The 12,950-nt window shown below is 36.8% G+C and overlaps 2 protein-coding genes across 2 annotated transcripts in view; one reads left to right on the forward strand and one right to left on the reverse strand.

Moving 5' to 3' along the window:
• NT5DC2 (5'-nucleotidase domain containing 2) overlaps positions 1-3,506 on the forward strand; it is a 32,316-nt gene extending 28,810 nt beyond the window's left edge. Inside the window, exon 14 of the mRNA XM_063291898.1 lies at positions 891-3,506. Within this exon, the coding sequence (XP_063147968.1) occupies positions 891-1,152 (262 nt within the window). The 3' untranslated portion in view covers positions 1,153-3,506. The remainder of the gene's footprint in view (positions 1-890) is intronic.
• An 863-nt stretch (positions 3,507-4,369) lies between these two features.
• The window catches only part of STAB1 (stabilin 1), a 105,589-nt gene continuing 97,008 nt past the window's right edge, over positions 4,370-12,950 (reverse strand). Inside the window, exons 61-69 of the mRNA XM_063292860.1 lie at positions 12,718-12,851; positions 11,901-12,066; positions 11,663-11,769; positions 10,586-10,705; positions 9,049-9,195; positions 8,760-8,870; positions 6,974-7,120; positions 6,126-6,233; positions 4,370-5,216 (exon numbers count right to left, since the gene is read on the reverse strand). Of these exons, the coding sequence (XP_063148930.1) occupies positions 5,163-5,216; positions 6,126-6,233; positions 6,974-7,120; positions 8,760-8,870; positions 9,049-9,195; positions 10,586-10,705; positions 11,663-11,769; positions 11,901-12,066; positions 12,718-12,851 (1,094 nt within the window). The 3' untranslated portion in view covers positions 4,370-5,162. The remainder of the gene's footprint in view (positions 5,217-6,125; positions 6,234-6,973; positions 7,121-8,759; positions 8,871-9,048; positions 9,196-10,585; positions 10,706-11,662; positions 11,770-11,900; positions 12,067-12,717; positions 12,852-12,950) is intronic.

A 12,950-nucleotide genomic window follows, 5' to 3' on the forward strand; every position in this document is an offset into this window, starting at 1 on the left:
CTTTTCTTTGATGCAGTGGATTAAGATGCTAGATGAGCTGGTTCTGAGAACAAGTGTTCGCTTTTTCAGCCTCAGCTATGCGTGGATCATATTTTACTATACTGGTTTTGTATTTCTTTTTTACTGTACTCCACCCAGAATCACAAATTGTGCATGGGCCAGCTTTATGAATTTAATCAATCTGTCAATAAATTTGCTGCTTTTGAATAAGTTTGTTGGCATATAGGTAGCCATTTCATATCAAGTCTTCAGTCATATTATCTGAAGAAGACACAGAGCAAGCACTAACCAGGTTAAAAGAGGATGCCTGCTGCTCCCTTAAATTAGCACATTTGTTAGCCAAAATATTAAATTCTGCTTTGGAGTGGTTTGGTCTTCAGTGATGAGTTAGCTATATCTTTCTTTCCAAGGCAGGTAAGACAAAAGTATTGCCCAGGGTTGGAACTTCCAGATTTCTGATTTTTGCCCTTGATGAAGATTTGCTTTTTACCTCTTTTATTTCTTTGGTTTTACTTTCCCTTATAGCTGATTTTTGTTTGCTTGCTTTCTCCAGAATCATGTTTTCTCTCAACATTTTAAAATGTCTTTATACTTCACTGATCTCTTTACTATTGTCCCATCTTTTTCTTTCCTCATGGCTCTAAAGGAGAATCAGTTTTCCCAGACAGAAAGAAAAAAAAATCATTGACCTTTGGGATGGAACTGGCAGACTGTAGGACCAAAACTAGAGACAAACATTTAGGCTACACATTCCTTGTCTTCCTGGGGTAGCAGAATGAGGTGGCCCATTGTTGAATGCTTCCATAATATTAGTAAATGTGCTGTATTCTTTTCTCTTCCTTTCCCAGGGTTTCTATATAATTCCATTATACCAACTTCTTTCCTTTCAGGTCACTTACAAAGAACCTGTTTAACCCCCAGTTTGGTAGCATCTTTCGAACCTTCCACAATCCAACCTACTTTTCTCGAAGACTGATTCGTTTTTCTGATATTTACATGGCGTCCATCAGTTGCCTACTGAATTATGATGTGAATTTTACCTTTTATCCTCGCCGAACGCCTCTTCAGCACGAAGCTCCCCTCTGGATGGATCAGCTCTGCACAGGTTGCATGAAGACTCCATTCTTAGAAGAAATGGTGCATATTCGATAAAAGGGATCACGATATGCATAGTAAAATCACAGCTTTGTTTTTGAAGGGGCCTGCTGCTACCATGTGACTATTGCTGTACTTCTCTTCTCAGAACTTCCTAATAGAAAGGTACCTCAGATAAATGAATGGAAAGGTGGCACAAATTTTATATCTGAAATCCTGATGGTAAAATATGCGAACCATACTTGATCATTCTCTAAGAATAAGTTTTAAATTTTGTGTCTGTAAGTTCCTCCTGTGTACAGATTCTGCCTTTAAACTCTAGTCTGCAGCTCCTAGGAAACATGAGGAGCAGCAACTAATATTTTAAGAATTTGGATGTGCTACACTGCTGTCTTTATCTGTTCAGAAGGGTTTTACATTTAGATGAACTTTAGTTGAGCTATAGTAATACTGGCAGAGAGGTTATAAATATATATATAAATATATCCTCTTTAGAACAGCACACACTCAAAATTCAGCTTCCTTGCTACATCAGCTGTACAGTACAGGAGATGGAAATTTAAATAGTTCCTATTCATTTCACCAATCAGTTCACATTCAATTACAAATTTCAAGATACTAACTGATGTATTTCTGAAGAACTGCATGATACAGTACTATATAAAATGGATATGCCATTAAACCACACTCATTCATATGTGAAGTGACCTCACTTGGATTTACTATATGGTAATAACAGCAGTTGATATGACATTAAGTATGTAATGGCTCATTTACAAATTCAAGCCATCATTTGATGCTGAATTTATCAGACAATGTATATGTTAAATCGGCCCTACTTAATATACAAAAAAGCAGTTTTTCATGTATATGAATAAGTTATCTTTAGTTAAATAACCAATTTCTTAAGATGCTAATTTACCAACTGCATTTATATTAAGAATTTTTAGACATCTAAGCACAAATAGTTGTTACAGATTAACCTACATATGAATTGTCCTCTAAATACTGTATGCATGACTAGGATAATAAAAGATTAAAATAGTGATTGCTAGAGCCATTACCCAACCTTCTTGTAATGGAAAGGATTTTTCTCCTATCACATGCAGCCTGCATATCTAAGTAAGAGGTAAAACTGCCATTAGAAGACAAGTCAGAGGCTTTAGCTAGTACAAAATTAGCAGTCTCTTAGGAATGGTAAATCATCAAAACTACATTATTCTGTGCACCAGAATTTGCATGGACTTACTCTGACCTTCTGAACTTAGTTCAGCAATGCTCTTTTTTTAACCCATAAATGGCTTACATCTTAGATCTCAGTGTCGTGGGCTATTCTATTTTTTCTGCATTTGATCGTGAACTATTGCCAATCAGGACCATCACTGAATCACAGTCAGACATCAGTACATATTAAGTATGGAATGTCCTTCTGTTGGAGACTCTCATTTAAAGCTGGCTTTATGAACTTTTGTTTTGGGTTGGTTTTTGTTTGTTAGGTTCTATAATGCTGCTGAAATGCAGGTTATACCTATAAATAATGAACACTGACTGAAGCTACTCAGATTGTTGTTAGAACTATTTAGATTCCCACTAAAGACAGCTTTCAAGGAATTGAAGAAAGCTTGAATGTTCTAACAAGATACCAAAGAAGTCTTTCTGAGTAGTTACTATGTTTGTAGTTTGTGATTTCATGCTAGGGTCACATTGTGTGGTCTCCTGGATGCTAGATGATTACAAACAGGAAACCAGATTTTGTGTACTGTACTCTTTCACAGTATTTTTTTTCAAGTTCTGCCTATTTGTCAAAGTTCTGAAGCATTATCTAATAAATGAGCTCATACCCAATTGAAAAAACACTGTATTTTAGGAGTAATAACATTTATGTTAGGGCTGTGCAGTACTTCAGGTTCAATTTGGAAGAGGTGCTTCAGCACATGTGGGAACACCAATGCAATTCCTGTGCACAACTTATTAAAGCAGCCACGCCTGTTTCCAGGACTGCCATGTCATTATCACCATTAGATTGAGGAAGTTTAGATGAAACAAACAAAAATCTTTGTCATTCCTGTCCTGGTGAATACATACCTCTGAAAAGTTTAACTTTTATTGTTTAATGATGACTAAGACTGCATTACCTTGTAGCACGTGGATCATGTTAAGACTGACAGATTATTCATCTAAGAATGCTAATGGTTATTTGTGTTGGAGCTACTCATCCCTTTTCTCTTCAACTTTCCTCTTCTACCCACCCCTCAAACCAACTTGGAGATCTCTGTGGGGAAAACTGACCCCTGGGGTTTATTTTTACAAACCTTTGGAATCTCTCACTGACCATTATTGCTAAAAATTGAAGTCATCGTTTCCTGTTGTTTTGATTTAGGAATCAGATTAAAATTGCAAGGAAGCAGTTTAACTTAAAAAAAAAAACCTTACCTAGTTTGTGATGTTGAGCCACCAAAAGGTTACCCAACTTAGGACTTCTGCACCTTGAAGTGTCTGTTCAGTGGAAAGAACCACTGTGCACATAAGCATACATTCCTAATTCGCCATATTTATCGGAATGTTTATGATGATTCTCTGCAATTGTGTGTTCTACAGAAAAGTGTTATATTGGGAAAGATCATAGATGTTGCCATGACTAGGGGTGTATCTCTGGAACCTTCTCTGCAGATACCTGTCCCTTCCATCTGGAATACTTTCTTAGCTTTGCTAATCCATGTGAAATGTTTCATTCATGAGCCACTTCTATATCCAGATCTTGCCGCTAAAAGGATATTGAGAAGAAGCTGCATCATGAAAGAGGCACTGGAGTGAATCAAAGAAGCAGGGATACCAAAATGGTGCAATATTGTAGCTCTGACTAAACATTTATCTGAAAAATAGCTGCCATTTTTAAATAACTGTGAGGCCCAACTTGTTTGTGTTTTAAATGTGAAATCATTAAAATGCCAATTAACTTCCTGTGTTGTGTTTGGTACTATAAATAGGCTGAGTCAGCATCTCTTACCTTTAAAAGTAGGCTGCTCTGCAAAATCTAGATGGCTTGGAAATAGATTTTTAAAAACATGGATAATAATTTGATTTTTTTTTTCCAGAATTGGGTACAGTTGTTGATTCTGATTCATGAGTCTGTCCACAAAATAAAATAATGTATTGTGTTTATCTTCTCCAGAAATGTGTGTGTAAGAATGATTTCCAATACTTGGTCTAAATGGAGTGTTCATCAAGCACATGATAGGAGTAACAGTCTTCGTTGTTGCAAGGGCGAGATATCGCTGCATTTGGTTACTAGGTATAACCCCATTTATTTTTTTTACAAAAATAATACATTGTTTCATTATGGAACAGTCCTAATATTAATATATTTCAGTCTTTTTCAAGGGGAAGGGAGAAGAATCAATACTAATTATAAGGCAAATACAGATAATTGGCACCTTTACTGGTAGCATGCTGAAGTAATCATACTTACCTAATAGTGAAAAACTTAAGACTTGCTTGTGAGGTCTCTTTTACACACACAACAGTGCATTATAATTCAGGAGGATTACAAATATGTGCTGTCTACAGTTTACAGGTAACAATTTTTGACAGTCATTAGCAGATTAAAGTACTGTATATCAAAAGAAAGTTCAATAGTGCAGTTTCAGAGTAAATTTATCCAATCATTAACTCTGAACAAAAATTTCATTGGCCCACTCAGTGTTCCTCACAGTGTCCATTTACCAAACACATTCATGAGTCATTCCTAAGTAGATGCTTGAAGTTTCATGGAGAGGATCGAAAGGATTCTGTGCATGATACATGTTTTCAAGCTCTTTCTATTCATATTACAGTTATACTCAGAACGTATTCCTGAAGGCCCCTAAAAGAGGCAATACAGCATGAGAGAATGAATTCTAAACAAAAAAAAAAATCGGAAATTCTTCACGTGACTGCAAACGCCAATAGCTCTTCGGATCATAATTCCTTCCCATAACTTTAAAAAGAATAGAATTGAGGTATATAAAATGTTTCTTCAAAATATCAAAACTTCTGGAATTTTTCTTCCATTGCATTGCAGTACATTATTATTGTCCAAGAATGTCTTCAGTATCGACAAAATCTTCTCTGTGGAGAGACTCCTGAAACCAAGGTACAGAAATGGTCAGCTAATCAAATACATTTCATATTGGTATCCAGACAATTCAGTCATGATGTAGTATGTATAAATGAACAACTGCAGTGCAAGAGAAAATTGTGAACCCTTTACAACTGTAATCCTGCAATATTGTGACATACAACATAAAGCTTCATCTAAGTCATATTAAGAAATCAAAAGGTTCTGATTCAATAGACAACACAACAGGATGTGTCATGTCTTTGCTGAGTACATTTGCTGTCTTTACTGTATGCGAAGCTTTAGATTTAGTGTCATGTTTCCCCCTTTCAATGTTCTGTTAACATTGTAACGTTTCACATGTCAAGCTGTTTTCCGTGTATACCCGCCTGGCTCATTTCTGGGTTTTTCCATTCCTGCGCTCTGCTTTGTTTTGGAACTTTGGAATGTATGTTTGGGTTTGCAATCCTATTCAAGGTTACTTTCCCAGGCGCGTGTAACGGTTCCTAGCACCTGGGAGGGGGTGCGTGCTGATGGGGCTTGGGGCGGGACTGGATTGAAGGCAAGGCTTTTAAGTTTGTATTTGGCGCGCTTTTGCTCATTCTCAGCTTTCTTTGTATTTGCATACTATTCCTTTAATAAATCAGTTATCTTTAAGCCCAAGCTTGTGAGACTGAGTATTTGGGATTAGGCAACCATTACATAAAGCCCATGGATTTGGGGCCACAATGGAATAAGTCAAAAGCAGTCATTCTGTGCACAGAGTAGACTGTGTGTATGGATGTGCAAATGTATGGAATATGCAAATGTATGGAACAATTTGCATATTCCTACTTCTTAAGTAGCTTTGGTTGCATATAGATGACAAATGCATTATAGATTGACATCTGAAAATACTCAGCAACATTTTGCATTAATGTTTCCGTTCTCTTACCTCAAATGGCTCATAGATTGAGCTATCTGCTCCATAAATAGGATTTGGAATGGATACTAAGTGTGGGCTCCTCTCCTGCCAGGAAGGTTCATCACCCTCTAATTCAGCCTACAAGCAAACAAATGAAGCATGACTCTCTTCTTCAAACTACACAGTACAAATCAGAGAGCGTGTTTCAACTAACTTGAATAGAGAGCTGAGAGAAAAGTGATTTAGTCAAGTTTAAAGCTAATCTGAGATTTTAGCTGGAAAAGTCCAATTCAAAAAGTCGATTACTATCTTATTAAATAAAATCTCCTGCAAGCCAAGCTTGACTCCTGGGGATGAAATGGACACAAATATACCATTTCCTTGGCAACAATATGGAGGCAGTTTGTTATTGCCTTCCTGTTTCTCAACTTTCCAGGCCAGCCAACATCTAGTGGCCTCCATCCAAGTTCTAACTCGGTTTGACCCTGCTTAGCTTTCTGAGATCAGCTACATAAAGACTATTTATATATATACCAAAGCTAAAATTCAAATTGATAAGAATGAGTAATGTAGTTTTGAAACTGGAGATATGGAATCTCTGTCACTCTCAGTGACATTGGACCACACTAATAATCTTTCACTTTTGCTCATGTCGGGGAGAAATTACAGACATTACAGCCCAACAGATCTGGAGGACATATAGCTGGAGAAGGCTGAAATAACAGTAAAGTTTCAACTGTGATATTTGATTTGGATGTGGTTCTATAACCACTAATGAAATTACAACAAACATTACAGAATTCTTTCTACATGAGTTCTGTTGAAAGAATACCAGTCTGTAGTTTGATTGTTACAAGCTGAGACTTGATTCTACATACCCTAAAATAGCGAAAGTGGAGTTGTTGGTTTCTCCTTTTGAGGCAGAAATAGGACAATCCAGCAATAGTTGCGCAACACAGAACTATAGCAACAACAGTGCTTATGCCAATTGTCATAGCAGCAGATGATTTTACGGTACTCAAAACCTGCAAAAAGCAATGCTATTTTTAATTCATATCAGAGTATCCTAAGTGAAAGAGCTGTCTTGAAGTATTTTACCAAGCCATTGTCTTGAAGATTAATTCCAATCTTAATGAGATCATATTATTGTAAATGACATTTTAGGACCTCCAAACTAAATTCCAGTGTAGCTCAGGAGAGCAAAATATCTGCAAGGCACAACCTGATATGAAAAAGAAGACTTTACCGATTTTGTTTGAATGTAGAATGTGTTTTTCAAACATTCCGAATATTATAGCTAAGATTAAAAAAAAAGACAAAGCAAAATAAAAACTAGGCTTCTTGTGATATTTTTGTACTTGGCTCTTTGGTTTTCTGTATAACTGTATTTAAATAGATATACATAAATTTAAATAGTCTATTCACAACCTGCACCACTGGAATACTTCTTTATTATTTTGTTTTTCTCCACTAACGTTTCACACTGGCTAGAGTGAAAAAGCAACCTGAGAGATTCTGCTGGCTTTGGGGGAAATTGTATGTGACTTAATTTGTAGATACTGTTTAACTTAGACTGGTAACAATGTCCCTGAAGGATTGTGTCATTGTGTCTAATTGTGTGCTATTTCTGCAAGGAAACATGTGCCCTGAGAATATAATTCAGTTCCAGGATGCTAAATTATAAAGGCACTATTTTCTAAAGTGCAATGTTGTATTTTTATAGGAAATACACAGAGTCTGTCATAGGGATGATGAATGTTTCAGTGCTTAGTGACACATTGCTCCTTTGTCCCTAAAAGTTCAAGAAATGAATGTGTGAGCTTTTTAGAAAAGTAATAAAAACAGCAGAGCAAGCTGAATGGGAACACCATCAATAAAGATCTATTCCATCCTCTATGAACATCAGCTTGGCATCCACTACCCTAAAGTGGTACCTAAAGTGGTACCCAGAGGCCCCCTAAGTTAAATAAAAACAAAACTATTTTAAAATGGTAGATCTCACAGGATTTGAGCATTTTAATACTATTTTTCATCAAACTCCATGAAATCTTGGGAATAAACCAGTGAAATTTGTGGTGAGTGATAAATTAATGCTTAATACAAGATTTGGTAATCTCATGAGATTTAGTCATGTTTGGAAGAGGTGTCTGATGCCCCAAAAGGTGGAGTCTCTTCCTCCATTTCCATAACTACTCTCACTTTTCAGTTATCACCACCTCCTTTCATAATTATGTTGCATCTTAAACAATCCTATGAACCAATAAGGAGCTCAGGGAGGACTGATTCTTCCTCTGATTGTATTACCTTTGCTCCAAAAATGTATTTTATTAGTATTAGTACTTATTAGTAGAGGATTACTTTTGCTTGGGGAAAAAATCACCAGCACGGTGCCATTTTAGATAGCTTATGATCACGACCATCCTGGGGAACAGGGAGAAGGAACTGGAAAGCTCTGTGTCTAACTGATGCTAACCTTTATATTCAATGATATAGACTAAGAATAATTTTCCATTAAAAAAAATAATTTGGACTGATAATATACAAAGCTCAGTACAACTTGTAGAATACTGTTCAGATCTTAATTCATAAAACACAGAAGAAAGGAATGCAAAAGAGATCTTTTTGAAGAGATCTTTCTGAAAGAAAAAAGAACTGGTAACCAACCTGATTATACTGCAAAGGTACCTTCAAAGGACTCTGAATAGCATGAATAATCCCATTGGAGGCCAGAATATCCCATTCAACGATCATTGTATTGTTAATCAGTTCAGAAACCTGGTGCAATACAAGCGAACAAAAGAGCATTAATTATCGTTCACTACAAATGAGCTGTAATTCAAAGAGTTTAAGGCTTAAGGAATGCTACAAATCCATGACTGCATCAACATTATTCAAAGAGCTAAGGCACAGAAGTTCATGGCTAAGAGACTGCATAAAGAGAATTGATACTTACAATCAGAAAAGTATGACTCAAGGACTCTGCAATGGAAAGATTGTATCCTGCTTGGGAAGGTATAACTGTACCGGCTGTGAGATTGGAGCTTAAGAGGACAACGTCACTCAGTGATGCATGAAGTTTTAGGTCCTTCAGTGATAAAGACTGATAAAGCAAACACAAGATATGGTTCAACCCAAAGTTATCTTACTGATGAGAAGGAAGCCAATTGCATTATATGATACTGTATTGTATTGTATTGTATTGTATCATATCATATTGTATTATTTGTACGCCACGTACTTGAATGACTGTAGCCTTTATTCAACCCTCTGCACCTAACAGTGATTCCATCATGTGTGTATTTAGCCTGCACAGACTGATGGGAAAGAGGCAAAACAAAGTGCTGGGCCATGTAGTTATAGTGGACCCATTCATCATACTGGTGGCTATCATGCAATTGTAAACTTGTAGGCCAGTCATAAATAAAAGGACCAAAGGCCTAACAAAGTTGCCCACAAACCTATAGGGGAAAATGTCAACTTCCACACTTAGAGGAAAAAGGATAATCAATTTTTCAAAGTAAAAAGAGAAAGTGAGAGCAAGTGGCTCCTTGGTAGTTCAAATAGAATGCAGTTCAAGACTGCTCTAATCTCTCATTCTTCTTGAGACTGAGCATATTTCTTTTTACTTGAGTGAAGCCCACAAAGTAGCATAAGCATATCTGTCTACAAATTTGAGAAATTCTAATGTAATGTAGAATTTCCTTGTACTGGCATGTGATGAGAATTTCTTTCCTTTTTCTCACTGGGAGTCAACTTTAATAATCAGAAAACCTAAACAAAACCCTTAAGACACCTTTCCTGTCTCTGTGTTCATTACCAGATTAAGTGTTGTTTTGTTTAAGGCAGAAAGCTCAGAAGATAGTCTGGAGCTCTATCGGGATTAGTTCTGATAATATTCCTCAGAGTTTTTTTTCCTGGTCAAGCCATCATTCACATTTAAATGATGCATGCACAGGTTCTGTATGCTCATCTAATGTCACTGCTTTTACTAAGACATGAAATGCAACTGAATTGAAAGCTCACATTGGGATATTTTGACTTACTATGAACACAATAAGCCTACTTCATTTATAGTTTAGCTGTCATTGCTTCCCCAAAGTACCCAAGCTCTTAAAATTTGGATAAAGTTGTAAGAATGCTGTGCTTCCAGTTGCTATTCCATCATAAAGCTAAACTTACTAGGATTCCATGTGGAAATGGAATATATATTTATTCATTATGTTCTGCTGGAGTTACTTTAAAAGAATCTGAATTTCCCACTATGCTGCAACTAATGGTTTTACTAGGAAATAAAACCCATTAAAGACAGATAATTTATTTCTACGTAAACTCATGTAAGTTGCATTATTATGTGTTTTGCAACACATCAAAGGTATTAGCTTGACTCAGTTTTTATTTGATGATTCCTTATTGTTTTTTTTTAAATGGCACAAAATTATTCACCCCTCCAACTAAGCTTGCACCACCAGTGTCCTTTTTGTGGTCCTTACTGTATTGTCTCCAAAGCCAGAGTTCAAGGGTACAAAAAGAGTTTTATAAGTGATGCCTGAAGTGAGGAAATTCAAGAAATCTACTCCTTCCTGAGTGGTATTAGCATAATCCAGAATTATCTGAAAAAGAGAAAGGAAACCGTGATTAACCAGGAGTATAATTATGTTAAATCTATCAAAGGGAGCATTTCTAAATAACTCCTACAAGGAATAGCAAATATGCAAGCCCTTCCAACAAGCTGTGGAAGGTTTGGAAAATAGTACCCTGTCCCTGAGTAAAAGTAGTCTGGCATCAGCAATTTGACAGAGCAGAACTTAAGTCTACCACTTTGCTTTTCAATGTAGCTTATTTTTTCACCTTGAAGAAATAAAAGATGCATGACCCTTTGAGAAATAGTTGAATAGAGTTCCTTTAATTCTGGCATTTGATCTGAGGATTGAGACATTGCTGTGAAGCATTCAAAAAGGTTACACAAATTGGTTTTGTTAAAAACAAGCGTATCTATCCCACCCATAAGGAAACATCTTATATTTCAAGTTCCCTCCGCAAAAGATACAAGTGAGGTACAAATCAGTCTAAAACAAACTGGAGTTTCCTGTAGTGAAACAACAGAGAAAATTCAAGCTGCATTTTACATACATTTTAAAATCAATACGTAATAAGAATATGTAACTCTAGAAATAATATATTGAATGTTATAAGAATCATCAAAAGGAGAACCCAGATTCGGTTGGTCAAGATTACTTTAAAAAGATTTGAAAAGCAGTCAGCATTAACTGAATGTTTACTTACATGTTACTAACTTTTGGTATGAATAAATATTTTTCCCCAAAGCTCCCAAATATAGAGGGATTTTGTTTACTCTGGATTCAGAGCACTAACTTGGCGTAGTAGAATGCCACATACAGATGTATCTGGACCAGGTTTGAAGGAAGGAATAGTCATCACTCATGGTTATTTTTTTAAAAAGGCAGCATAATCTTCATAATTGTCACTTATGTTTCACTGGTCATTCACAAGTACATCCATAGCAGCAAGGCTACAGGCTACAGGATGAAGGTACTGCTAATACTTACTGAATAGAAGACTGAGAAGTTTGCATGTTGAGCCAACACATCCAAAAGGCTGCCTGTGCAAGAATAGCCATCTCCAATAAACCCATCCCTACAGTTACACTGTACATCTGAAAAACAAATGTCCGAATAAAATTTGGCAGTATTTGCACTGGAGGCAAAGTTTAAGATTAACTAACAGTTGTTATCCAGCTGAAAGGCATAAGTGAGATGACACTTAGTACCTCATTTATTTCCTCACCTTGAATCTGGTAACAGTAGGCATCCCACTTTTCACTGAAGTTGTTTCGATAGCCATAGCTTACAATCCCCACATGGTGAGTACCACAGTTCTGACTTGGGTATACAGTTGGGTAACCAGCTGTACGGTTAAAAAGCCAACCCACTATACACAGGTGGAATCCCATCTAGAAAAACAGAAAGACAGGCTTCTCATAACATTGTATATTTCAACTATCCATACCTTGACAAGATCTTCTTGTACAGTAATAAGCTTACATGTGGCTTTCTTAATGTGGCACTCAATGGGCTACGCCAGTGTTTCTCAACCATAGAACTTTAAGATATGTGGACTTCAACTCCCAGAATTCCCCAGCCAGCATGCTGGCTGGGGAATTCTGGGAGTTGAAGTCCACATATCTTAAAGTTGCCAAGGTTGAGAAACACTGGGCTATGCCCTGTCTAGCCTGTAAGAGGCAGCATTTCATTTCCTCTGCATGCCATTTCCATAGTGCCCATGGGCCAAATGTGGCTGCCAGTGCCTCATGGTACAAAAACGAGTACACTCACTTCCTCATGTCAAGCCATTCACTTTTTGTCTAAAGAAAGAAGTGGATGACTTCCCTAGAAGGATGACTTTTTGAAATTGTCTTAATTTGGGGCCCCAATGTGAAGCAGCTGAGAAAGTGAGACTTCACCCAATGGGAGATTTAAAGCTTCTTCAGACAAAGGAGGCAAAACTCAACTGGGAAAGTACATCTAGCGTGATTCTTAGCACAGATCCAAACCTGAGACACAAAATGAATGGACTTTAGGACATTACTGAGCTGCCTTGTTACCTGCTGAGCAGCAGATAGCTGCTGAAGGGTGGCCAAGGTAGCTCCCTCAGCTGCACAGCTGGCTTCAGCCTCTTCATAGGTAAAATTGTACTTTCCAGTAGAAGACCGCAGGTGGAACACACCAACCGTTTTGTCTGGAGAACAATCATAGGATGTTATGTCTACTAAGCTTTGTTTCCTTTAGAGATGTGGGTCAGATTTGGAATTTTGAATCTGAAATGTCAGAAGAGATG

Source organism: Candoia aspera, chromosome 2 (assembly GCF_035149785.1).
Source record: "Candoia aspera isolate rCanAsp1 chromosome 2, rCanAsp1.hap2, whole genome shotgun sequence".
NCBI lineage: Eukaryota > Metazoa > Chordata > Lepidosauria > Squamata > Boidae > Candoia > Candoia aspera.